Source organism: Gilbertella persicaria (assembly GCF_025201335.1).
Source record: "Gilbertella persicaria strain CBS 190.32 chromosome Unknown B0P05scaffold_7, whole genome shotgun sequence".
Taxonomy (NCBI): domain Eukaryota; kingdom Fungi; phylum Mucoromycota; class Mucoromycetes; order Mucorales; family Choanephoraceae; genus Gilbertella; species Gilbertella persicaria.
This window is the reverse complement of record NW_026251968.1, coordinates 90670-115313: the sequence shown is the minus strand read 5'-3', so window position 1 is coordinate 115313 and position 24644 is coordinate 90670. Positions and strand designations below refer to the sequence as shown.

The 24644-nt window shown below is 38.7% G+C and overlaps 13 protein-coding genes across 13 annotated transcripts; 9 read left to right on the top strand and 4 right to left on the bottom strand.

Annotated features, from left to right (window-relative positions):
* Position 1: 1 nt before the first annotated feature.
* On the bottom strand, positions 2 to 3639 carry B0P05DRAFT_529422 (RNA helicase-domain-containing protein). Its single transcript, XM_051576746.1, has 4 exons — positions 3042 to 3639; positions 2654 to 2996; positions 2191 to 2606; positions 2 to 2140 (listed from the first exon to the last, which is right to left on the bottom strand). Exons 1-4 carry the CDS (start codon positions 3593 to 3595, stop codon positions 187 to 189), a joined length of 3267 nt encoding a protein of 1088 aa, XP_051437772.1. The 5' UTR covers positions 3596 to 3639; the 3' UTR covers positions 2 to 186.
* A 97-nt stretch (positions 3640 to 3736) lies between these two features.
* B0P05DRAFT_529418 (Sec23/Sec24 trunk domain-containing protein) lies at positions 3737 to 7254 on the top strand. The gene is made up of 6 exons (XM_051576745.1): positions 3737 to 3937; positions 3992 to 4451; positions 4500 to 5492; positions 5535 to 5738; positions 5783 to 6629; positions 6675 to 7254. The coding sequence occupies exons 2-6, from the start codon at positions 4161 to 4163 to the stop codon at positions 7238 to 7240; spliced, it is 2901 nt and encodes a 966-aa protein (XP_051437771.1). The 5' UTR covers positions 3737 to 3937; positions 3992 to 4160; the 3' UTR covers positions 7241 to 7254.
* Positions 7255 to 7684, bottom strand: B0P05DRAFT_529412 (uncharacterized protein; the record flags this gene model as incomplete). Its single annotated transcript, XM_051576744.1, has 1 exon — positions 7255 to 7684. The coding sequence occupies exon 1, from the start codon at positions 7612 to 7614 to the stop codon at positions 7258 to 7260; it is 357 nt and encodes a 118-aa protein (XP_051437770.1). The 5' UTR covers positions 7615 to 7684.
* On the top strand, positions 7685 to 10308 carry B0P05DRAFT_529407 (kinase-like domain-containing protein). Its single transcript, XM_051576743.1, has 6 exons — positions 7685 to 8548; positions 8591 to 9417; positions 9467 to 9542; positions 9585 to 9663; positions 9731 to 9964; positions 10005 to 10308. The coding sequence occupies exons 1-6, from the start codon at positions 7769 to 7771 to the stop codon at positions 10196 to 10198; spliced, it is 2190 nt and encodes a 729-aa protein (XP_051437769.1). The 5' UTR covers positions 7685 to 7768; the 3' UTR covers positions 10199 to 10308.
* A 195-nt stretch (positions 10309 to 10503) lies between these two features.
* B0P05DRAFT_529400 (uncharacterized protein) lies at positions 10504 to 11566 on the top strand. Its single transcript, XM_051576742.1, has 3 exons — positions 10504 to 11042; positions 11086 to 11364; positions 11414 to 11566. Exons 1-3 carry the CDS (start codon positions 10547 to 10549, stop codon positions 11530 to 11532), a joined length of 894 nt encoding a protein of 297 aa, XP_051437768.1. The 5' UTR covers positions 10504 to 10546; the 3' UTR covers positions 11533 to 11566.
* A 52-nt stretch (positions 11567 to 11618) lies between these two features.
* B0P05DRAFT_529397 (uncharacterized protein) lies at positions 11619 to 12314 on the top strand. Its single transcript, XM_051576741.1, has 2 exons — positions 11619 to 11909; positions 11959 to 12314. Exons 1-2 carry the CDS (start codon positions 11757 to 11759, stop codon positions 12127 to 12129), a joined length of 324 nt encoding a protein of 107 aa, XP_051437767.1. The 5' UTR covers positions 11619 to 11756; the 3' UTR covers positions 12130 to 12314.
* An 867-nt stretch (positions 12315 to 13181) lies between these two features.
* B0P05DRAFT_529394 (TEA/ATTS domain family-domain-containing protein) lies at positions 13182 to 15379 on the top strand. Its single transcript, XM_051576740.1, has 8 exons — positions 13182 to 13427; positions 13474 to 13516; positions 13561 to 13620; positions 13698 to 13814; positions 13861 to 14525; positions 14574 to 14714; positions 14760 to 15047; positions 15100 to 15379. Exons 1-8 carry the CDS (start codon positions 13269 to 13271, stop codon positions 15295 to 15297), a joined length of 1671 nt encoding a protein of 556 aa, XP_051437766.1. The 5' UTR covers positions 13182 to 13268; the 3' UTR covers positions 15298 to 15379.
* Positions 15380 to 15485: 106 nt separating this feature from the next.
* On the top strand, positions 15486 to 17169 carry B0P05DRAFT_577656 (uncharacterized protein; the record flags this gene model as incomplete). The annotated part of the gene is made up of 6 exons (XM_051581799.1): positions 15486 to 15614; positions 15681 to 15789; positions 15837 to 15994; positions 16095 to 16302; positions 16355 to 17070; positions 17116 to 17169. 6 exons carry the CDS (start codon positions 15486 to 15488, stop codon positions 17167 to 17169), a joined length of 1374 nt encoding a protein of 457 aa, XP_051437765.1.
* Positions 17170 to 17175: 6 nt separating this feature from the next.
* On the bottom strand, positions 17176 to 18631 carry B0P05DRAFT_594468 (uncharacterized protein; the record flags this gene model as incomplete). Its single annotated transcript, XM_051583076.1, has 4 exons — positions 17176 to 17243; positions 17303 to 17517; positions 17566 to 17764; positions 17812 to 18631. 4 exons carry the CDS (start codon positions 18629 to 18631, stop codon positions 17176 to 17178), a joined length of 1302 nt encoding a protein of 433 aa, XP_051437764.1.
* Positions 18632 to 19409: 778 nt separating this feature from the next.
* On the top strand, positions 19410 to 20734 carry B0P05DRAFT_629390 (uncharacterized protein). Its single transcript, XM_051583485.1, has 6 exons — positions 19410 to 19536; positions 19588 to 19783; positions 19842 to 19948; positions 19993 to 20143; positions 20234 to 20319; positions 20374 to 20734. Exons 2-6 carry the CDS (start codon positions 19670 to 19672, stop codon positions 20540 to 20542), a joined length of 627 nt encoding a protein of 208 aa, XP_051437763.1. The 5' UTR covers positions 19410 to 19536; positions 19588 to 19669; the 3' UTR covers positions 20543 to 20734.
* A 798-nt stretch (positions 20735 to 21532) lies between these two features.
* On the bottom strand, positions 21533 to 21984 carry B0P05DRAFT_529376 (uncharacterized protein). Its single transcript, XM_051576739.1, has 2 exons — positions 21861 to 21984; positions 21533 to 21809 (listed from the first exon to the last, which is right to left on the bottom strand). Exons 1-2 carry the CDS (start codon positions 21881 to 21883, stop codon positions 21656 to 21658), a joined length of 177 nt encoding a protein of 58 aa, XP_051437762.1. The 5' UTR covers positions 21884 to 21984; the 3' UTR covers positions 21533 to 21655.
* Positions 21985 to 22129: 145 nt separating this feature from the next.
* B0P05DRAFT_464336 (uncharacterized protein) lies at positions 22130 to 22974 on the top strand (the record flags this gene model as incomplete). Its single annotated transcript, XM_051574211.1, has 3 exons — positions 22130 to 22215; positions 22258 to 22657; positions 22702 to 22974. The coding sequence occupies 3 exons, from the start codon at positions 22130 to 22132 to the stop codon at positions 22972 to 22974; spliced, it is 759 nt and encodes a 252-aa protein (XP_051437761.1).
* Positions 22975 to 23170: 196 nt separating this feature from the next.
* On the top strand, positions 23171 to 24641 carry B0P05DRAFT_584331 (Dolichyl-diphosphooligosaccharide--protein glycosyltransferase subunit WBP1; the record flags this gene model as incomplete). Its single annotated transcript, XM_051582340.1, has 5 exons — positions 23171 to 23273; positions 23325 to 23435; positions 23490 to 23970; positions 24021 to 24165; positions 24219 to 24641. The coding sequence occupies 5 exons, from the start codon at positions 23171 to 23173 to the stop codon at positions 24639 to 24641; spliced, it is 1263 nt and encodes a 420-aa protein (XP_051437760.1).
* Between the last annotated feature and the right edge of the window lie 3 nt (positions 24642 to 24644).

Sequence of the window (24644 nt, the reverse complement as noted above, 5' to 3'; positions counted from 1 at the left end):
TTTTTTTTTTAGTTTCTAGACATGATATCATGTCGAAAAAAAAAAAGACACTCCTATCTCTTTTTTTTTTCTTTGCTTGTACGAACGAGCCTTAAGAAGAACTCGTCTTTGGATTGTCATAATTAGAATATATATATATATATAATATAGAAAGAGTATAAAAGAAACAGTGCGTCTTTAAGCAATCTAAAATTGCGTGAATGATTGACTTGCTTGACTACGAATATCAAAGTCTTGACTCATCATGGAAGATACGTCTTGGCTCTTGTAATCTTCATAAGGATATTGTATACTATCTTGGCTCATACTAGGATTTTGGCTGGCCATTTCGCTCATCATACGCAAACGATCACTTTGTGATAATGCTAAACCAATGGATGTTTGACTACTGTATAAGTTTTGAGAGCCCATTTGTTGCCAACCCATGGCATGGTTGGCAAAAGTAGAAGATCCAGGCACGTACCGTTGTTGGGAATGATCTTCTTCACCTGCTTGTCTCATGTTCTTTCGATTGAACACACTGGATTGAGATAAATCTTGTGTAAAGGGTCCACTAGCAGAAGGAATAAAAGGAATGCTGAATTCTGAACTAGGCAAAGACCCTACTTCAGAAGGAATGTAGCCTACAGGATCATGTGTCTGCATGAATTCTTGGCCATAGCCCTTGCCACTGCGACGGTTGTCTGTGGCGGAAGGTGGTTTAGCAAAGGCTTCCCTTGCATCAATTTGATGTGCAAGGCCTTGTCGGAACTTGTCGTCTTTACGATAAGTCTTTCTAGGTCGGTTAAATTGGATCATAGAGACACGAAGATTGTTTAATGCACCGTCCACAAGACAACCCTTTTCCTTGTAATGAACCAATAAATGATGCCATAAGGGATGTCGACTCAAAATCTTGGGATTACCGAGTAGAACAACACCATACTTGGCACGGGTCAAAGCTACGTTGAGACGTCGAGGATCACTCAAGAAACCAATGCCTTGGTGTTCATTGGAACGAACACAACTGAGGATAATATAATCCTTTTCACGACCTTGGAAAGCATCGACACTGGCTACTTCAATTTCCTTGTAGAGATCTTTACGCAAAGAGCCATTGAATTGCATGTATTGAACAATATACGAACGCTGTCCTTCATAAGGAGTCACAATACCAATTTGAGAGGGTAAAATACCAGATTTCATAAAGCGAGTAACAATCTTTTCACAATTGGAGGCTTCTGTTCTGTTCAGATAAGATGTACCAGAAGTAGAGATTTCTTCATTGCCCAAATTCACATAGAACATCATAGGTGTTTCAGGCACAGGCCAAGGGAAATCAACGTTTTTTCTGATGCGTTCTTGTGTCGTAATACCATTTTGAAGTGTACCTTCATAGAACATATTACTGGGGAATTCGGAAAGACAAGGGTGCATACGGTACTGTACTTGAAGACGAATAGGACGAATACCAAGACTGACCAATCTCTCAAACAGAGATTGACAAAGACCAGCCCGAGCAGCCTTTTTGTTCATGATAACAGGACCTAATTGTTGATGATCACCCACAAGCACAGCTTGCTTACAGCCCAGCACAAGAGGAATCATACATTCGGGTTCAGACGCTTGTGTGGCTTCATCAATCAAGACCGTGCGGAATCTTAACTTGGCTACACGGGGATCACCTGCACCGACACTGGTGCAACAGATCACATCAGCATTTTGCAGGATTTCTCTTTCACAAGCACGCTTCAATGACTTGTATTTCTTTTCATCAGAAGCACTCAATTCGCCTTGATCGCGCTTTAAATGGATCAATTTCTGTAGTTCGACATTCGTATCGTTGTTCTGAACTTGTTCATGAAGTGTCAAGAACGAAACAGGGGAGTCAAGTTCTTCTCTTGACTTGGCAGTGATACGCACGACCTTGAGACCAGTCTGATGGATCTTTTCAGCCAGTTGATCCACAGCTACATTCGAGGGAGCAGAGACCAAGACTTGACCAGGATTCATTTTGGCTAAATGATACACAATCGAAGCTGAAGTGACTGTCTTACCCGTACCAGGAGGACCTTGAATGAGACTCAAGGGCTTCTGAAGGACTGATTTGACAGCATACACTTGAGAATGATTTAGTTCAGGAAGATTAGGGGCAGAGAATCTATAAAGACCATCAATATCCCTTCTTTTCTTTCCAGCTCTCTAGCTTACCTCTTGGGCATTTGTGTCTTGAGTACTTGAGGCTCTACATCATGGCCTAAAAGACGATGATAAATGTATCCACTCACACTTGTCTCATCAACAGCAAATGTCTTCATGGCAGATTGCATACGATCAAACGAAGTGGATTTCCAGACAAAATCAACTGAGAAATTGTGAGTGCAGTCTGTAGGTGCTTTATTGGCACGCGTGAGTTCTAAAGCAACTTCGTCACTGACATTATTAGGGATTTTGATGACATGGCCAGTAGCATGCCATGGTTCATGCAATTCACCACGGTATCGAAGGCAGAGTTCATCACCTACAGCCAATTTGATTTCACCCATCTCCAGTTTAGGGAAATAAAACCAAGCAATGTTCTTTTGGTTTAGACCGACATCCCAGCGCACAACAATATCATCGCAAGTCTAGTATTGATGAGTCTATAGAACCCCATACTAACACATGCACGTACCTGAGATTCTTTTAGTTTTTTGTCATAGTCTGCTTCCATCATCACCAAAGGACCAAAAATGTTTTGGTATTGATAAGCATCTTCATATCTCAACAACACAGGGTGTGGTTCATCATCAACGCCTGGTTTTTCTAAATCTTCTAATGTAGCCTCGCCATTGTCTTTCCATAATTCTTCGAGTTTGTTGATCTGAGTAGATGAAATTTGGCGTGCACGAAGTTGTTCTTGATCTGAAGGAATCTTGACAAGCCAAGTCAAAAAGCATCTATCGTCAATCAATGGCATCCATTGTGTTGTATCCCAATTCATGTCTTTGGATGAAGGTACAGCAGCACAAGGTTGTCTATACAGCGTGATAAATATCTTGATATATTCCATTCTTTTTTACCTGCAAATCAAGACAACCACAGTATCACTCTTAGCTGGAATAAAACCCAACAAGAACACATTGCGACATCCACAATTATAACATTCGAGTACAGTATCTCCTAAAGGTGAATCAGGATGAAGAGATACTTCTTTGTGTTTGGCGCGTACTAAATGGTTCACAATATGCGATCCAGACGTGTTTCCTCTCGAGTTACAAAACCATCGGTCGCATGTAACACACTTGACAACTGAAGCAGGTGAATGAATACCGCAGTATTTACAGGCATGAGGTGGTAAGTCTTTCTCTTCCCTGTTGACAACCAATTCACCAAAATCGTCTGTATCTTCAAATTGGAAATCGTTTACAAATGAAGTGGTACCATTAGCTTGGGCGTTTTCGTCTTCGTCTCTTTTGTCATTCAAGTTGAGTGAAGATAAAGAAAGGTCAGGGTCAACTTGGTGTTCTTGAGGTGTCTGAGTAAAGTCGCTGTATTCGTATTGTGAAGACTGAGTATCTGCTGAATATTCTAGAAAGGTAAAATCGTCTTGAGACGCTCCTTCAAAGTGGTCCATCTTGAATGTGCGTTAAAGAAAAGAAAAAAGAAAAGAAAAAAAAAAACTAGCTTAACAATGTGTTCGCCTCCCCCCCCTTCCCTCCCCCCATTTCAATAAAAAAGTCACAATCAAAGGAATTGAATCTATCTTTTTATTTTATTTTTTTAAAGAATGCATAGATGACGAAACCTAAGACCAAGATCTATTCTATACCTTGTTGAATATATGTCAAATGGAACAAAGTATTAGAAAGGGAACTTATCTCTACTGTAGTGCTATGTCTTCCTCTTGATCAAGCCCAAAAAACGACACCTAAACCTTTCACTTGAGGATCAAACGCTGTCTGTTACCAATGACGTCGTAAGTAGACTTAAAATGGTACAACCAATTTAAGATCCGCTAAATGCTTCTCAGGTGCTTCCACGTCTTTCTTTTTATTCTCTTTGACCATGAATCCTGAACAACCAAGACCCATATCGGGTCCACGCCCTCCTCAGATGGCCGGTATTCGTCCTGTTGGACCAGGTGGTGAGTGAACTATACAATAGACGTGTTATTGACACAATTAGCTCCTATTCGGCCAATGATGCCACTACCACAACAAGGTATGGCAAGACCTCCCGGAATGCATCCTCCTATGAGACCTATGACACAAGCACCTATGCGTCCTGTTATGGCATCACCACAGGCAAGACCTGTTGTATCGCCACAAGTTAGACCTTCTGTTGTATCACCACAGCCAAGACCTGCCATCATGCCCACTCAACCACATGAGCCTACCTATCAACACCAACCTGCTGTATCTCCTCCTCAACAACAACAACAACCACAAAACTTAGTTGGACCTATGCAACATATGCATATTCATCAACAGGTAAATAAACCTATTTAGACATTCATATTTATTTCTCGAGTTCTATAGTCAAAACAAAGCAGTAAACCTAAACGAGTCTATATCAACCCAGACACCACACAACCACAACCTCAAGTGCAGCCACAAGGACAACCTCAAGTGCATCCCCAAATGCAACCTCAGCCACAGGCTCCATGGCCAAACAGTCTTCAACAACCTTACAGTACACCTTCTTCTATCAAAAGTCATCATCAATCTGCAGGTGTTGGCTATACAAACGCACCTTACACACACACAGGTCAGCAATTACCACCTGAACTCCGTCCCCCTTCACAACCTCGTCCTCGTATTGACCCCGATCAAATGCCAGCACCTGTTCAGGTCCGTGAAGCAGATGCTGATCTATTCCAAGACAAATTCTTTGGTACCTTGGAACGAGACCGTGTTCCTTTTGCCACGACGTCTTTTATTGGACTGGATCAGGGGAACTGCAATCCCCGGTTCATGCGGTCCACAGTGGACCGTGTGCCTAGCACCAAGGAATTGACAGACAAGTCCAAGCTGCCTGTGGGTCTGATCGTTCAACCCTTGGCCAAACAACGGTCTGATGAGGTCCCTATTCAAGTGGTTCAGCATGGTGAAGAAGGACCTGTGCGTTGTAGTCGATGCAGAGCCTACGTGAATCCTTGGTGCGTATTTACGCATGGTGGGTCTCGATTTGAATGTAACATTTGCTTGCATTCCAACCAAGTGCCTGATTGGTACTTTGCCAATGTGGATATGTCTGGTAGACGTGTGGATGTGAATGAACGACCTGAATTACGCTATGGATCTGTTGAATTTGAAGTGACACCTGATTATTTCGCTACAGATCGATTGCCTGTGCCCTTAAGTTATGTGTTTGCGATTGATGTCTCGATCCAGTCTGTTCAGAGCGGCATGCTACAAGCTGTATGTGAAGGACTAAAGCATGCACTGTATGATACAGAAGGAAATCCCAAATTGGACAATCGCATAGGTATCATGACATTCAATAAAGATGTCCATTTCTATAACTTGGCGGTAAGTTAATAGAATGCCAAAACAAGTATTGATGTTGTCTAGGCTGAATTAACAAGTGCTCAAATGCTTGTTGTGTCTGATATCCATGATATGTTCTTGCCTCTTCAAGCTGGTTTCTTGGCCCATCTTTCTGAATCAAGGCATGTCATCTTGGAACTGTTGGATCATTTGCCTCAGATGTTTAAACAAACCACGCGTGCTGAATCTGTCTATACATCTGCTGTCAAAGGTGGTTTAGAAGCCTTGGTAAGTGACTACCCGTACACCAGAGTGTATTGATCAAGCAATAGAAATCAACAGGGGGTCAGATCTTTGTCTTCCAGACATGTTTGCCTAATTATGGACCAGACAGTCTAAAGCCTCGGGACGATAAAGCCCTAGACAAAGAAAAGAGTCTATTGGCACCTCAAAGCGATACATACAGAGACCTCGGCAAGACATGTGTAAAGCATGGTGTCTGTGTGCATACATGGGCCTTTGCTTCTCAATACATGGATGCTGCTACTGTCCAGACTGTCTCTCATCTGACAGGAGGTGATTTCAGACACTACCCTAACTTCTCTTTGGCTGAGAAATACAGTCTGTATTATCAACTGGACCATGACATACACCGAGAAACAGGTTTTGATGGTATTCTACGTGTTCGATGCTCAGATGGTCTTCAGGTCATGGATCATTATGGTCATTGCCATATGAGTGTCTATACTGAATGCGATCTGGCTGGTGTTGATCAAGACAAGGCCATGGCTGTCGTACTTAAACATGACGGTAAACTGGATGAGAACCGTGGTGTCTCTTTCCAGTGTGCATTGCTCTATACCAACCGTCAAGGTCAACGTCGTGTGCGTGTGCATAACCTTCATTTGGCAGCCACATCACAAATAGCAGATGTGTTTCGGTATGGGGATGTCGATGCCACCATCAGTGTGTTGTTGAGACAAGCTATCTTTGACATGGCTCATAAGAACAGAAAGGATATCCATACTTCCATGACAGATCATTGTGTGGATGTCTTGACGGCTTATCGACTGAACTGCGCAGCCTCTACTTCACCCGGTCAACTTATTTTGCCTGAGGCATTTAAATTATTGCCTGTGTATGTACATGGTGCTATTCGATCTAAAGTCTTACGAGGAGGTAATGTGTATAACTAGCATTCTGTATAATATTGATGCTTTGTAGTGGGTACAGATATCAATATCGATGTTAGAGTAGCAGCCATGTCCTTGTTCAATACACTCAGTGTTGAAGAATTAGTATGGACATTATATCCTCGCATGTATCCATTGCATGAACTCAGTCTGAACGAGAACACGGCCAATCTGAAGGGTGAATTCAGATTACCTCATATGATGCGTACTTCTTATGAACGCTTAGAAGCCCATGGTTGCTATCTTGTAGATACAGGATCTGATCTCTATCTCTGGTTGGGTAAATCATTACCTTCTGCATTCATTCAAGACTTGTTTGGTGTCAAGACATTAGACCAGGTAGACCCACACATGGTTCATTTGCCTGTACAACCCACTGTTCTGTCTACAGAAGTCCACGGTATCATGCGACAATTACAGGCATCTCGAACAAGACATTTAGCACTGAGAGTGGTTCGACAAGAAAAGGATGCTATTGAATTCTTGTTCTCTACTTGGATGTCAGAAGATCGTAATGCTGAAATACAAACCTATGTTGATTACATGTGTGTATTGCATCGCAAGATTCAAGAAGAAATGAAGAAACATAGTGGATAATAATAATAAAAAGACGTTTATTTGTGTTCTTTTGCTGCAGATAGAAATGTTACTGGTTTATGCTTGAATTGATTGAATGCCTTGTGTTCTGTTGGATGATGAGGTGTGATGGGTGAATGTAGAATCGAATTAAAACCAAAATGAGTGTCTTGAAAAACACTTGTATAACTAGGTGGTCCTTCTCCCCAACCTTCTTCTGTTGTCTTGTTTGAAGGAGTTTGAGTAGTATGCCAATCTTGAGTGGCTGGTTGATTGGGTACTGAGAAGATAGAAGGTGTTGTTAGATGTGTGTGTTCTAGCTGATGAGCTACTTTTTCTTCTGTTGTTGATAAAGAAAAGGCATTGAGTTTATGAGACAAGTCATTGTCTGTCATGAGAAAAAAGGGAAAGAAGTATGCATAAGGATGGACACCCTGATAGAACCAATTTAATCCCCTCCCCCCCTCCTTGTTCCCTTGTTTTATTTTGTTCCTATTTTCTTTGTATACACTCCTTCAAGATACCCTTTTCTTAATAAGCTGTTTAAGGATGTCAACATCAGATTCCCTATGGTCCAATAAGAACCAAGACAGTTACCATCCACTCACTCGATCCACTACAACTCATGGAAGACACACTTCATCCCCGCATATCTATCTGAAATCCACTCTCAAACCAGACTGGACAGAATCAAACACTTCTTATATCGATATGTTAACAGAAGAAAACGAAGACTGGATTGACAGTTATCGACTAAACCAACCTGTTCGCAAGACAAAATCCATGCGAGAAACAAAAGAAAAGAAATCGAGTATGCCCTTTATGCACAAGATCAAACGTAAACTCAGTTTAACAGATGCGAAACCAAGACGATCGGTTTCTTCAAGTGTGTTACATCAAAAACCTGCTCCTGTCCCTGTTCCTCCTGTTCCTTCCTTAGCAGAATATCAAGGTTATGCTCGTCAAACCAGACACCGTTCTTTTACTTATTCTCCTCCTCCTCCACCTCGTACAAGCAGTTTGGCTTCATCGTCTGTCCCTGCTGTTCCTCCTTTACCACCACCTCCTAAACTAGAAGCATTGACCACTCGAAACGCATTTAAATCCCATGAATTACCTACCCGAAGCAGCAGTCTATCCAGAAAATCCAATTTGACTCGACACCCATCGACTTCAACAGCAGCCTATGCCAAGAGTATCAGTGACGATCTTGCTCAGATAGAAAAAGATATCCGAGCATTAGAAATACAGCGAGACAAACATTCATCGCTTGTGATTGCTGCAGAAAAAAAAGTCAAAGAGCAACAACAAGGTCGTAAAAGAGGAAAGGTAAGGCAACGAGACTGTATGTGTCGTCCACTTAGTTTCTAGACATTACCTGGTAGTTTAGCAACTCCTCCTCCTCCACCGCCAACACTTGCTTTACCACCGATGTTATTGAATCCAATCCAACTGAACTTGCCCAACAAACAAAAGAAACCTATCCCAAGACAGAGTACGTCTACCATCACACCTTCCACCAAGACACGTTTGAAACTATCAGCTTTAAACAGCACTCCTCCTCCTCCTCTTCCTCCCTCTTCTTCTTCTTCAGATATTCTTTTTCAGCCAAATGAATCCAAAAAACACACGTCTCGGACGCATGAGATCCCTAAAGAAGGTGCACGGTCACCTAAAAGTGTCCAGACCTCATTGAAATATTATGGCCAATACCTATCCGACTATGAGCGTCAATTGGAGATCCATGATTTCGCCCATATTTATTTTGTAGGTCCACACGCACAGACCAAACATGGCTCACTCTCGAGTGAATCCAATCATGGGTTTGATGATGATCGAGGGGATTATCGTGTTGTGCTTCAAGACCATTTAGCTTATCGCTATGAAGTCTTGAGCGTACTTGGGCGAGGATCGTTTGGTCAAGTCGTCAAATGCTTTGATCATAAAAAGGCAGATTATGTGGCTGTCAAATTGATTCGCAACAAAAAACGGTTTCATGCACAGGCCATGACAGAAATCAATATCCTAAAAAAGTTGATTGAATGGGATCCTCAAGATCAATGCCATATGATTCGTATGACAGGTCATTTTTACTTTAGAAACCATTTGTGTATTGCATTTGAGTGTCTAAGTATGAATCTGTATGAATTTATCAAAAGTAATCATTTTCAAGGCTTTAGTCTCAGTCTGATTAAAAGGTAAAATGTTGATTAAATCACAGTGGGGCTCATATATACCCGTCGATAGAATTACCCTACAGTTACTTGAATCCTTGACCTTGTTGGCTCAACATCATGTGATTCACTGTGACCTTAAACCAGAGGTAAAGAATATAATGCATCAACATGGTTCTCATAGGACATAGAATATCATGTTGAAACACCCTGCCAAGACATGGATTAAAATGATTGATTTTGGTAGTAGTTGCTTTGAATCAGAGCGAGGTAAAGAAGGGGGAGGAGGCACATGTCTATTGATAGGCTGATGATTTAATGAACTTTTATCCTATAGTCTATACTTACATTCAAAGTCGTTTTTATCGATCACCTGAAGTCATTCTAGGCCTCTCTTATCACAAAGCCATTGACATGTGGAGTGTCGGCTGTATTGTGGCAGAATTATATACAGGCATGCCTTTATTTCCTGGCGAAAATGAACAAGAACAATTGAGTTGTATTATGGAAATCATGGGCTTACCTGATCGACGTTTGATTGAACGCTGTTCAAGGCGACATGTGTTCTTTGGTAAGTGATTTCTTGTCTGATTTGTTCTCATTTTATTTAGATCCTATGGGTCATCCTCGTCTTGTGCCTAATTCAAGAGGCAAAAAGCGTCTTGTAGGCACTCGTTCACTTCAACAAGCACTTGGATGTCATGATACTGTCTTTATTGATTTTGTTGCCCGTTGTTTATGCTGGGATCCTTCTAAGCGAATGTCGCCACAAGAAGCATTAAACCATGCTTATTTAAAGTCTTGAGTTGCCCTGAATCATGTATTGCTGTGTGTAACATTCGGCTGAATCGGAAAAAAATATATATAAATTATTTGAACCTGTGACAATAAATAAATAAACACAAAAAAAAAAAAAAAAAAGAGTTGTGTTAACAAGAAACTTTAGTTTGTTTATATCTTTTCTAGATGAGAAAAGATTAAAATCACATTGTCTCCTTTGTACCCCACAAACCCGGGTCCGGAGAGGAAACCGACCGAGAATATTTATAAAAAAAAAAAGGAGAAACAAACGTAACTTTTTCTTCTTCTTCTTCTTCTTCTTCTTTGCATGTCTTTAAATTCACCACCTACTTCACAAAAAGAACAGCCCAACATGACTTTAAAAAAATCGTGTGAGCAATGCAGAAGACGACGCCGTGCTTGTAACTCACAACGTCCTTGTTCACACTGTCTAGAAGAAGATCAACACTGTGTCTATAGTGTGATACCCGATCAATCTCGCACTGTCTTTTCTACTCAAGCAGCCCGTAGGCTCAGCTCGGGTTCTGCGTGTGAGACTTGTCGACGTCGTAAAACCAAATGTGATGGTGGCAATCCTTGTAGTTTTTGTGCTACCAACCATATTGAGTGTGTCAATCACTCAGAAAGAAGACATTTAGCGAAATACCAACAGCAACAACAAAAGCCTGCCGAAGCCATGGATCGTATTGAAGACAGATTGAGACGCATCGAGCGATTGATGACGGCATTTACACCCAGTCCACTCTCGATTACAGAGAGTCACAAGATGGTCAGACCTCATCGTCACTCAGTCCAAGGTATCAATGTGGCCAAGGAACAGACAGAAATGCAGATGATGAAAAGAAGAGGTTAAAAAGAAAAAAAAATTCTCTTGTTATTGATCTGACTTAGGTTATTCGCATCGGTATGGCTCACTGTCTCCACCCCCTCAAGCCAATAGCACAACCTATATTGCTCATTCCATGCACCACCTCACAATTTCACCTTCGGATTCGTCAAGCACAGACTCACCTTTCCCTTTGACATCGGCTTCTTCACCTTCCATGCGTATGGGTGCACCTTTATCTCCCCCTGTTTCTTCTGGGAAACAAACAGAGGACATTCATGCAGCTAATGATCAATCCTTGCCTGAGGATTGGAAGCAACCAAGTACGATGCCAAGTCTAATGGGTTTGTGTTATTCAATCGCATGCCATGGGCTAATTAGAGATATCATTAGATCAACTGTCCAATCGAACATTTACGACGACAGCTATGCATTATTCAATGAAACCATTTCCTATTTATCCATTGACACCACCACCATCATTACCACATAGACCCAACCGTCATTCATAGCTTGTATCAGTAAAAAAAAAAAAAAAAAAAAAAAAAAAAAAAAATGAAACTCCTCCCCCTAGTCAACACCATTGCGTCTTTGTTTATTTTTTTTTTTTATTTCTGAGAGGGTTTGACTCGCTTGCATAGATGCGCGTGCGCACACGAGTAACGGGGACTTTAAGATAAAATCTGAAAAGAGTCACACTTGATTCCCTTAATTTTTTTTCTTTCTTTCTTTGTTCATGATCAAGACAGTAGCAAACACAACACGATCTATCTCACCTACTCGTACTTTCTTTCGTTTACCCATCACTATTCAAAATATAGACCATGCTCGAGCCATTTTCAAAACGCTTTCAAGTTATGGTGATATGATTGAATATAAATTCATGAGAGTAAGTGAAATCATAAATAACAAGACTTTATCCTTTTTTTTTCTTTTAGTGTCCTGAAACACAGGTTTATCTTCGCTATGGGTTTGTTGTTTATAAGTACAGTCAAGACGCCCATAAGGCTATTGCTGATCAATTTATTCGAGTGAATTCGGATGTGTTTAAAGCACCTTTTGATATCAAGATTGAAAAATCCGTCAATCGTGCACATCCTACACAATAAGCAAGGGAGAGAAGGGGGTTTGTTTAGATCATGCCATTTTTCATCATTTTATTTTTCCTTACAAGTAGTTTACCATATGTTTTTTTTTTGCAAGTTTAATTTAGAAGTAAACCATGATTTCTTTAAATGTGCATATGCATATACATTAAAAAGGAGAAAGAGGGAGGTATGGTTTAACTCGTAAGCAAAAAAAAAAAAAAAAAAAAAAAAAAAAGGATTGATTGACGAATTTGGTAAAAATGAGAAAGAGAGAGAGAAAAGGGAGAGCACCAGACACAAGCCAAAAAAAAAAAAAAAAAGGAAAGAGAGAGAGAGAGAATGTTATAAACACAAGATAACGTTCTATTGAGGAAGATGTTAGCAAAACAACTAGCAAAGCAAAAAAAGGTCAGATTTATTACTATAATTGGATGATAGAGTTGTCCATTCCAAAGGATCCCAAAAAAAAAAGAAGATTTATATCTTGTTCTATCTGATTGCTTATTCAGTTGTGTAGATCTTGTTATAGGTACATGCAACATGGACATTAGAATATATAAGATTTCCTTCTTTTCTTTTTCTTTTTTAATAGAAATCAAGGGGACAAGATTAAATAGTATAGTTTTTTTTTTTTTTTTTTTTTTTTAAACGTACATAAAAAATGTAAAAAAAAAAAAAAAAAAAAAAAAAAAAAAGATTTAGCTAGCTAAAACAAAAAAGAAGAGTGGCTCCAACTTGAATTTTTTTGTTGTTGTTGACAGATTTATTTATCTATTTTTTTTTGTCTTTCCCCTCTCTTTCTGTCTCTCTACTCTAATAGAGATATTGAATGGGCCCTAAAAAAAAAGAAAGGGGGAAATGGAGGGAAAGTAAGAAAAAAAAAGGTATACTTTCTGAGCAAAGTGAATGAGTGCATGACAATTTTTTAATATAAAAAAAAACACTACACACACTATTACAAATAATAATAAATCCTCTTTTAACTTGATAACCCCCCCCAAAGAAATATCTTTACTCACAGACATAAATAATGCACAAAAAGTGTAAATATACGATTTCACAACAATCATAGCTATAAATACTTCCTCTTTGCACCTTCTTTTTCCCTTTTTTTTTACTCTCTCTCTCTCTCTCTTTTCTTTTCTTTATATATCTATATTATGTTGGCTTGTGCACAAAACATTTTTTTTAATAATGAAATTACAACAAATGATAACAATGATTGTCAGATCAATGATAAAAGAATGCATTCTATAAAAAACAATCCAATCCAATTACCTCCACAACATGACCCTAATGTGAACAAAGAGAAAGAAGAGGTACTTTGACATTTCTCTATATGAATATTAAGAGCATATTCTATAGCAACAAGTATGGCCACCCGATGTAGAAGCTGCTTTTATTGAAGGTAAAATACGCTATAGATTGCGTCTTGATGTACTTATTGATTAGCGCTTGAAACCATTCCAAAACTTGGTAGAAGAAAGATTTTGGTCAATGGCAAACCCTGTGGTAAGGAACCTACATACAAAAAAGAAAGACGCATTCATCCCTTTTTTTCTCTCTCTCTTTCTTTCCTTTCCCTTTAGGGCGAAATGAACTCATTTCTGACTTTATCTATCGCAAGACGGGTAAAGTACGAACCAGAAAACAAGTATCATCACATATCCAAGTACTCAAGAATACACGAAAAAGTGACCCTCATTGTAAGTAAACCATGATTGATAAGTTTCAACCTATTGACCTTGCTAGTCATGCGTTTATTGACAGACTCTGTTGAGGATGAAGGATTTGCCTCTTCCACTACACCACTGGCACGAAAACCTAAACAAGTCATGCGTCGCCAAAGTAACTTTTCAAGGCCCCAACCCAAGATGAACTCATTGCGTTCTTCTGAATCGTTTTCTTCAGATGATTCATCCATTTCGTCTTCTTCTTCACCCGCTGATTATGTACTTGATCTCATGTGTCATGATCAACAACAGCAAGTACCACCCCCACTTTCCATGCATGATTCTTTTTATGAGCCTATGTTTAATACCCTGGACACGCATTCGTCAAAACCCAATACTATCATGGCCACATCGTCATTCTCATTTCAAAATCTGAATGAGACTGATGTATTGCAACAATTATTCCCCTTGACCGAATCTGCCACGACAGTGATTGATCTCTTAGACCAACAAAGCTCCATCAACAAGTTTCTGATGAGCAACTACAAGCAAAAAAAGAAACTCGTCAAGAAATACACAAAACGACAAAAGAAGTCGATGCATTACCCTCATGGGTTGGATGAACTCAGTATGAATCCCATGTCTTCTTTGCCTTCTCATGTCTGGATTGATCCTTCTCTTTACCCTTTATGGCCAAACTACCTATGCCTTTATCTTGATAACACAAATCCTTATGAACAAACGGTAAGTGCATTTAGTTAATGGAGGAGGTCGATATTGAATGTTTATTAGATGCCGCATACATTGGCTATTTTACCTGAATGTATACCCAGTTGCATTCCTACCTTGGATAGTTCCCTTGTCGCTAAAAACAAATGTCCTCCTGTTTCTGAAATCACATCGCATCCTGCCATGACTACACTCTCTGCCAAGGTAGATATCCATATATGCTATTGTTTTCTTAACCCTATATATTAGATCAAACTGAATCTCAACTTGAATATGAATGATTTTATATTCAACAATACTTGTTTCTTTGAGACACAAGAGCGTCGTACGATTGAATGCACTACCACTATTTATTCCTTTGGCAATGTTGTGCTAGAATCAAAAGAAGTGCAACAAGCTTTGTGGTTAAATGAAGGCAAATTTATGTATAGTTTTGTTTATGTCAATCAGTTCTTTGATGCTTTTATGAAAGGCATTCGGTCTTTACAATCTTGGGAAGAAGTAGATATTGCGATTAATAATTTATGTGTAGTGCAGGTAAAGAATAAAGAAAAGAAAAAGAGAGGATTTCTACTAACATTATACATAGGTATTTGAAGATATGGAATCGAAACAACAAACAGTTGATAGCTTGATGCTATCTCATACAGATATCATGACAAATTTACTTGTACCTGCCCCTCTTTTAGTGATGGTATATGAATTTGAAAGAGGACAAGGCACAGTAGATTTGAATATTGTAAAGACCTCTAAAGACTTTGAATTCTTATCTTCAACTGATATGTAAAAACACACACACACACATATATATATATTTATGCATGTACAGATTCATTTTTATAAGCCTATAGAATAAAATTAATTTATGCCATCATAGCATCATAGAGACACCCCCTTATAAAAGCTTTCTTTTTTCTTTTTTCTTTTTATTATTTTTCCGTTTATAAAATGAGCAATAGAAACTCTTTTACAAAGATGAGTTGTGGTTGTACTATTGAAAGAGTACTTTATCACGATGAAAGTTATATTTTTATTACAAGTGCTCAAAAACAATCAGATTCACCTTCTGGTAAAACTTATATTGCTTATCATATTCGTATTGGGGTAAAAAAAAAAAAAAAAAAAAAAAGAAAGAAAAAAGAAAAGGACTTTATGTACTTAATCTGTTAGGACATGGAAACAAAACGAAGATACAGTGAATTCGAATCATTAAGAAAAGCCTTGACATTGCTTTATCCTGCCTTGATTGTGCCGCCTATACCCGAAAAGCATTCTTTAGGTAAGATAATAGAACAAAAAAAAATGATGACTTATTCAGAACACCAGTTGATTATGCTGCACTCTCCACTCGAGTCAGAGATGATTTGCCTATGGTTGAAAAGAGAAAACGGATGTTACAGACATTCCTCAACAGAGTAGCCAAACATCCTGAACTAGGAAAAGAGCATGTCTTTCATCGATTTTTGGAGAGTCATACTGCTTGGGTAATGTAAACATAAGCCTGTATCACCCATATTGATGTCTCTGTTAGTCGGATGTATTGCACTCACCTCCTTTGTCTACCTTACCAAAAATCCTTTGCAGATGATTGTCAGCAAACAATTGGATTTACCAACGCATACGTATCACCCTGTCTTGTCCAGCAATTTGATACCCACACCTTCTGCTGCATATCAATTAAGACAGCCAGATCCCCGATTTGAAGAATCTGAGAAATTCACGTTTCGTATTGCTAATTATATGAGTAATAATCTGGATAAAAGTCAGCGTAAAGTGATTCGACGTTTAGGAGGTAAAGTGTGTGTGTGTGTGAATGATCATCCCTACAACTGATATCATTCTAGAATTGGCCAATGATTATGCAGAATTAGGCGCAGTCTATAATGGATTCAGTCTGAATGAGACAGGCGCAGTAGCCAATGCGATTGAGAAAATAGGTCAAGCAGTCGATGCTTCTTATACAGAAACAGGTCACATGGTGACTTCTTTAGAAGGTGAATTTGCTGAACCTATTCAAGAACATGCTCAGTTTGCACAGATCATTAAACAAGTCCTCAAGTTTCGTCATATGAAGCATGTTCAGACTGAATTGATTGAGAATGCGCTGAATCATAAAAAAGAAAACTTGGATAGCTTGTTGCGTATGGAGAATGAAGCCAGACGATTAGAAGAAGCCATGACAAGAGAAAGAACGATTGGTGCCAATGCGATTGATGTGGATGAACCTTATGGTGTAGCCACGCCACCTTCTACTACCACACCTTCATCCCCTGTACGCACCAGAAACAATTGGACAGGGATGCATGTCATCAGTGCTGTTGGACATACACTGCAGAACATTATTGATGTGAATCCAGAAGCCACACGTCGTAATCAGATTGGCATGTCAAAAGATGCTATTGGTGTATTACAAGAAGCATTGGATATCACCAGCAAAGATCTAAATTCGATTTCTCTTCAATTGCAGTCTGATTTGGATCGTTTTCAAACAGAAAAGATTCAAGATATGAGAGACATGTTGATTGCTTATGCTAAAATACACATTCGATACTGTCAAAAGGTAGATTTGTAGAGTTTAAAATCATATATCTGATTGTTTATATAGAATTTGGAATCATGGCAAGAAGCACGTAATGAAGTGGAAAAGATACCAATTTAATATACACTATGCTTTCCATAATCTCTGAAGTTTTTCTTCTAATTCAATCTGTTGACGGACTCTTTCTACTACATCTAATATCTCAAAAGTTTATCATCTGATTGCTGGGGGGTTTTTTTTTGCTTTAGTTTACCTGCTCCATAATGGTCTACAAGTTGAGAAAAGGACAATGTGTCATGAACAGCAGCTTCTTCTTTTGTCATGACCACCGTATTTGTTAAACTTGTCTTTTTAGAATTATCCCAGCGAGTCATGACTAACATTCTATCTTGAGCACCCGATATCACACTCTTTCCTTGCCATAATTCATCAAATATATAACCTATATCCTTAACATCTAAACATTCCCTAATAATGGATTTAGATGAATAAAGGAATGATGATACAAGGACTTACTTATTATGAAACACATATTCTTCTTTAGCTGCTAATTCCTTTTGCATACGAGCATAGACACCATCTCGCATCTTGTTAGCAGGTAATTGATAGGCTGTAAATTCACCCAATTGGACAATCACAAAAGTGACTAAAGCCATACCAAACATACTCGCAATAGGACCCAAGACAGGTAATGCACGTGTTCTAAAATCAGGCACTATGGTGTAATGCGTTAAGCTATGCATCCATGCCATTGTTGTTTACCTTTGTTGACATGCAGGTTCTTTTCAATCGAATACACCACAGGAATACCACGGTCCATGCCCAATTTCCTCAATTGTCTTTTATACGTTCTTGCTAATGGATCTGCAGTGGCATCACTGATATCTGTCACTTGAATCAAAGAAGGATCTGCTTTGGACCCAGCACTCATGGCACTGACGAGTTTGAGGTTGTGTTGACAACAATAGTCTGCTACCATCACTTTGTCTTTGAGATCAGATAAGGTGTCGACCACATAATCAGGCTCACCACGCAGCAACTCAGACAAGTTATCTTGCGTGAGTTCAGTACGGACAGCTTCCACATGCGCATGAGGTGCAATGGTTGCTAAAGACCGCTTCATGGCTTCTGCTTTTGATTTACCAATATCAGCTACAGTAGCCACAGCATGACGTGACAGACTCTCAAGGCGAATCAGACCACGATCGACTATACGGACACGTTCAACGCCTGAGCGGACCAACATGAGAGCAGTCCAGGATCCAATCGCACCTGAACCCAACACAACCACGAACGATTGACGAATCTTGTTGACATTCTCGGGACCAAAGAAAGCAATGTTACGAGCAAGGAGTTCTAGCACAAGTGATTCGTCCATGGGTGCTGGTTCGACGATTTGGTCTTGGACAATGGCAATAGGTGCATCGATCGATTTGGTTTTTATTGTCTTTTCGATGCGGGAGCGAGTAAAGGTTTGGTATCCGAGGACAGCAGAGGCTGTCAGGACAGAGGCTGCAATAGCTGTTAAAGTAAGTCGAGTGCCTTGTGAGTGTTTTTCGATAAAGTTAGTGATGACTGACATAAAGAAAGAAGAAGAAATAGACGTTTTCGATGAGTTTAAAATATCTTTTTTTTTTTTGACATGGATTGATCAAGCATGATACTATACAAAAAAAATATATATATATATATATATATATATGACCACTTTTCATGTCAAACATAGCTTGGCTTTGAGGAAAGCGATTACAGTGAGTATGGACCTATGTGTAAGCATACGTAAGTGTTTATCATGCCTTAGCTCAAGTCTACAATGATTGCTTATAAGCAATCTTTCTCTTTCTTTTTTAATAGATAACTCGAGCTTTTATTCTATATGGTTTGTGATACTTTATGTAGCTTATTCGAGGATGAGAAGCATGCTTTCTTTTGGCTTCAAAATAACATACTATTTCTGAGTGTAGCTGTGCTGTCCGAGTTTTTTTCCGAATACAGCTTCATCTCTCTATGTTTTTCAGGTATCTCTGAATAGCAACCAAACTGGTATTCCTTACTTGATACAAGTTAGCTTCACATAGTGAGAGAAACAGAAGACCAAAATGTGATATCCCAGAGTCACTTAAGAGCCTACAAAAAAAAAAAAAAAAGTTAAAACTTGGAGTTTTAAGAAAGTATAAAAGATGAAAACAAATGTAGACGGCCAAGTCAACCACAAAAGACAGCAAAATGAAGGCAACGACGCATATGCGCCACCTCAAAGCGTTTAGCTTCATGTCCAATTCATCTAACCTAAGCTTTTTCTTAAATAACCCAACTGAAAAATGGGATTTCGAAAATTTCTACACATTCTACAAGATTGACCATCCAAATGCTTCCATCAATGAAGTCTTATATCAATACAAATTGAATTTGAGAAATGTATCGCATCAAAAAGACATTGATAACAAGTTGCGATGCTATGCTGGTAACTTGTTAAACGAATCACCGGTATTGTCCTGTCTTTATGAAAGAAAACGTAATTTATATTGCTGCTTATAGGAGCTTTTCAAAAAGGGCAAGAAAAAGGCGACTAATAAGAACACCATTTGTAGTAATTATAGAACAAACATCGATTCAAATCATGGATCTGTTACAATTAATAATGGTGTCATTGAACGTAATAGCTCAATATGCTCTTTCTTATATGTCTGCAGTGCTAACTATAGATGCAGAAAGACAGACCAAAAAACTCAAAGTAGAAATAACATCCATAATGCTATATCACTTTACTGAACTGTGCTATCTCTCTATAGACAATTGATCACACTGATGAAAATCGCTGCTGGGAATTAAAAGGCGAAGAAGACATTTGGGTGGCATGGCGTCAGTACATGGACAAATGTAATTGCCATGAAAACTGGTAAGTACATTTTAAAAGTAAAGCTATTTGCTTATGATCTGTAGCCTGGAAAAAAGCCATATCATTGAATGTAACTATTCGATAAAATGCAACCCCTCAACCCCAAATGAGCTCTACGAACTGCTTGGCCTCGACCTCTACAAAGTAGAAAGTCCATTTTCTGCCTGCCTTAATTACGTTGAAGAAGTTTTTCTTGTTTTGCAGAAGTTAATGCTGCTGATTTAGCTTAATCTACAAACAAAACATCATTTGTCTAATCTTTGCTCTTCGTTTGCTAAAAACAAGTCAAATGGCAAGATCAAAGAAGTAGTTGAAAGCATTAAATTTGGCGATACTGCCTCTATGTTTTCCAGAGAATTCTTTCTTTTTATGTATGTAATGATCATTTTATGTTCTATAAACTCTAATTCTTTGTCTCATTCTAGATTAACAGTATTCAAGAAAAAGCTGAGAGGCGGAATCGCTTTTAGTGAAGCAAATTTCTGTCACCGCTTGTTGTGGCCACTTGTCGAATTTGCAGTCGACCACATAGGTGGTGAAGATATGTCTTTTGTATACGGAGAGTACACTCTTCTTTCTTGTGATGAAGAATAAAAGGCTGATGGTGCGGGTCTATATAAAGAAAACCTCGAAATTTGCTTGCTTGAAGATGTTCCTAGATTTGCATACAATTACATCAAGGGCTGCTTTAGAGCCCTCAGCATGCCGAATTCGGTCACAAAGAGATACATCAGAACCAAATTTGAGAGCGTTTTGAGCCTCAAAATACCATTTCTTCACGCTAGAGGTATGTGTTTTTTTTGTAAATGTTTAAGCTAATCATAGAGTAATTCACTGCTTTATTAGGCGAGCGAATCTGTCTTTGGAGCTTGGATATTTGCGACAATTAGCTGTATGCCTTCCAAAAGATATATGAAGCTAAGGTTCCCACTTCTTGGCAGGAAGAAGAAGGAATCCTCTCTTTGGGAATTCTTGTCTGGTTATTGAAAGTAAGAATCCAAAAATATTTCTTCTATCACTTTGCTAATTGCTTTCTTGTCAATACTATCAACATAAAAGTTGCTTCTGTATTTATGTCAAGCAATACAAACAATCGAAAGAGAGCACAAAAAACCTCTCGGGACATAATCCTTGGTTTGGAAGAAGAAGAAGGCAAAGATTTGTTACAATATGTAAACGATGGCATCAAGAAACCTGCCCGAGGTGCTTCATATGGTATTTTGCTACCTGAAGAAAATGGTAGCTTTGTGAAATATTGTGCAGCTAGATAATAAAAACATGCATTTTTGGTTATCAATATCTTTATGAGTGGCAATTACTTTTGACCATACTGTTTTATCAAAGTAATATTTAACAATCCTATATTTTAGTAGATAAGATGCTTTCTCTTCAATAAAGTCCTTGATATATTCACTCTAAAGTACACAAATGGTCAATTCACTTAACAAATGATCCACAGTAATGCATTCATGTAACCGACTGGCAATGATAACCTGTTGATAAATTCATTGACAGTCCCTCAACATCCCATAGTATTTAAAAACACCCAACTTGGAATTCTTCGTTTCTTTTTTTAAAAAAAACAAAACGATATGTCAGATACACAACACCAGTCTCAAAGAAGATACTTGGCTGGTGTTATAGCTCTATTGGCTGTTGTATTTATATGGGTAGCTTCTTCTTTTGTAATGAACGTAAGGCTGCAATCTACAATAACCACAACTGATCTTGACAAAAGAATATTTTTGCAGACTTGAAATATAATAAGCCTTTCCTTATAACATATGTAAATACAGCCACATTCTCTCTATACCTGTTGCCCTTATTGTTTTTTTCGAGCAAGAAAAGACGAAAAGAGTTTCTACCAGAAGAGTAAGAAAAAAAGAGAGAGAGAGAGAGACAACTGAGTAACCTATGTTGTTCTATAGTGTTCATTTGGAGACAGAAGCTAGACTATTAGACAATCAAGAAGTAAGCAAGCCTTGAAGAAATTTAAGCTGATAGTCATCCTAGTTTGAAGAAGAAGATTTAGACATAGACACAAAAAACAATTCAAAATTAACAACAATGGAAACAATCAAGCTCAGCCTTGCATTTTGTTTGCTTTGGTTTCTTGCCAACTATACCACAAATGCAAGTTTAGCATATACAAGTGTAGCTAGCAGTACTATTCTTTCTTCCATGTCTGGACTATTTACATTGAGCATTGGGGCTATTTTTAAAGTAGAGAAGTTAAGCATGGTTAAAGTGCTTGCTGTCTGTCTAAGGTAGAGAACGAGAACAAAGTGAAAAATACTGACAGATCAAAGTTTTGTTGGTGTTGTGTTTGTCTCTTATTCAGACCAACTTGTAAAGCATGATGGCTTGGATATACCCAAGCCTTTAATTGGAGATGTATTGGCATTATGCGGTGCTCTATTCTATGGCTGTTATACTACTCTTTTAAAACTGAAGATAGGTGATGAATCCCGGATCGATATGCCCTTGTTTTTCGGGTTTGTAGGTACCTTTAATGTGTTACTGATGTGGCCTATATTCTTCTTTTTGCATTTCATGGGCATTGAAAGATTTGAATTGCCTTTCTCACCATCTCTCTGGCTTATGGTGATCCTAAATGCTTTTGTTGGCACTTTTTTATCGGACTATCTCTGGCTTCTTGCTATGTTAATGACTACACCACTTGTCGTTACTTTGGGCATTTCAATGACAGTAAGCAAACTATCTAATTCAATATATCATGACATAGTCTATAGATTCCATTGGCTCTTGTGGGAGATGTAGTCTTTAAACATTTTGTGCCTGGAGTTCAGTATGCAATAGGTGCCATACTGGTTGTTGCAGGATTTTTTGTTGTCAATATAGCAACATTATCTGATATTGAAGGAAACACTTCCATGGATCAAGATGATTTCTTAGAAGATGACCACCTAAACAACCAACGTAGAATGGCCCGCGCCTTGAGCATATCAGAGCCTAATCTTGATAGAAGGGCCAGCCATGCATCAGTTCTTAGTGCATATCCATAAATAATAATAAAATATCTTGGTATGTGATACCAAAATCAATTGTTTCATACTCAGATCCTACTTGCTAGCTTTTCATTTGATATAAACTGAATTAGACGCGGCTTTATTCCCCTTCACACTCTTTCTCCTTTGCAAGATGAGAAGCATATACTCCTTGACTGCACTCTTGGTCTCAGGCCTCTCTCTTTTGACTTCTATGGCTGTAGAAGCAAAGTCTACCACAGGAGACCGTGTTCTTGTCTTGTTGGACTCTTTAGCCGAAAAAGAAACCTATTCACAGTTCTGGCAGCAACTCGAAGGTAAAAGTTTAAAAAAAACACTGTTCTTATCTTTATTGACACACGAGACAGACCGTGAGTTCCAACTCTCTTTTAAGGCTGCTGACGACCAAACCACCACACTTGCTTATTTTGGAGAGACTCTCTTTCACCATATTATTCACTTTGCACCAAAGACGACAAGTAAGCAAACTATTCTTTGACGCGTCTTACTCATTTTTCCCCCTTTTTTGATAGGCCTTGCAAAGCACCCTTTTATCAATAATGTTCACCTTGTCAACTTTGTCAATAAAGGTGGTAATATTCTTGCAGCCACTGGCATTGATCCTAGTGACACGATGCGAGCATTGGCTGCTGAATTCGACATTGAATTAGATACCGAAACTGTCTTTGATCATAAGCATTACCATAAGGAACATAACAAGATTACTACATCCAAGTTGATTGGCCCAGCTACTATTGTTGATCCTGAACAAGTCAAAACACCTATTCTTTATTCAGGCACAGGATTGAATGTTGGTCAACTCCCTCTTTCCAGTGCTGTTTTGGCTGCTGAAAACGATGCTTTTATGGCTGATGCTTATAATGAACGTGCTAGTCCTATGGATCAAGTGGGTTTGGTTGGTGCACTTCAGTCTCGCAACTCTGCCCGTGTTACCTTTGTAGGTTCTCTTGATCTGTTCTCCAATGATTTCATGAACATCGCTGTGGGTGATTCGTAAGTGATTCTGTTTTAATATATGTTTTTATTCATCATCGCTTTTATAGTGACAAGTCTGGAAACGAAGCATTTGTATCTCAATTAAGCAAATGGACTTTCCAAGAAAAGAGTGTCTTGAAAGTCATTGGCCATTCTCATCATAAACAAAACGAAACTGAGCAACTTGACTGGTATCGTGTTAAGGATGATATTGTAAGTACAGATAGATATGAAGACAGACATGTAATCTTACTTATCGACTAAAGGTGTATCGTGTTGATATTGCTGAATACAAAGATGATGAATGGGTGTCTTTCAAGGCTGATGATGTTCAACTTGAAATCATCATGTTGGATCCTTACATTCGTACTACTCTGAAGCAAGTCCCTACCACTACATCATTTGGACGATTTGAAGCCCATGTTCGTCTTCCTGATGTCTATGGTGTCTTTACTCTCAAAGTGAATTATAAGCGTGCAGGTCTTAGCTATGTCTTGGCAGAAGATCAAGTGTCCATTCGACCTTTTAGACATAATGAATATCCTCGCTTCTTGACTGCTGCTTATCCTTACTATGCTTCTACTGGTTCCATGATTGTTGGTTTTCTTGTCTTTAGTGCTGTTTGGTTATCCACCTGGGGTGGCAATCACGCCAACGAAACTCAAAAACCAAAGACAAAGACAAACTAAATA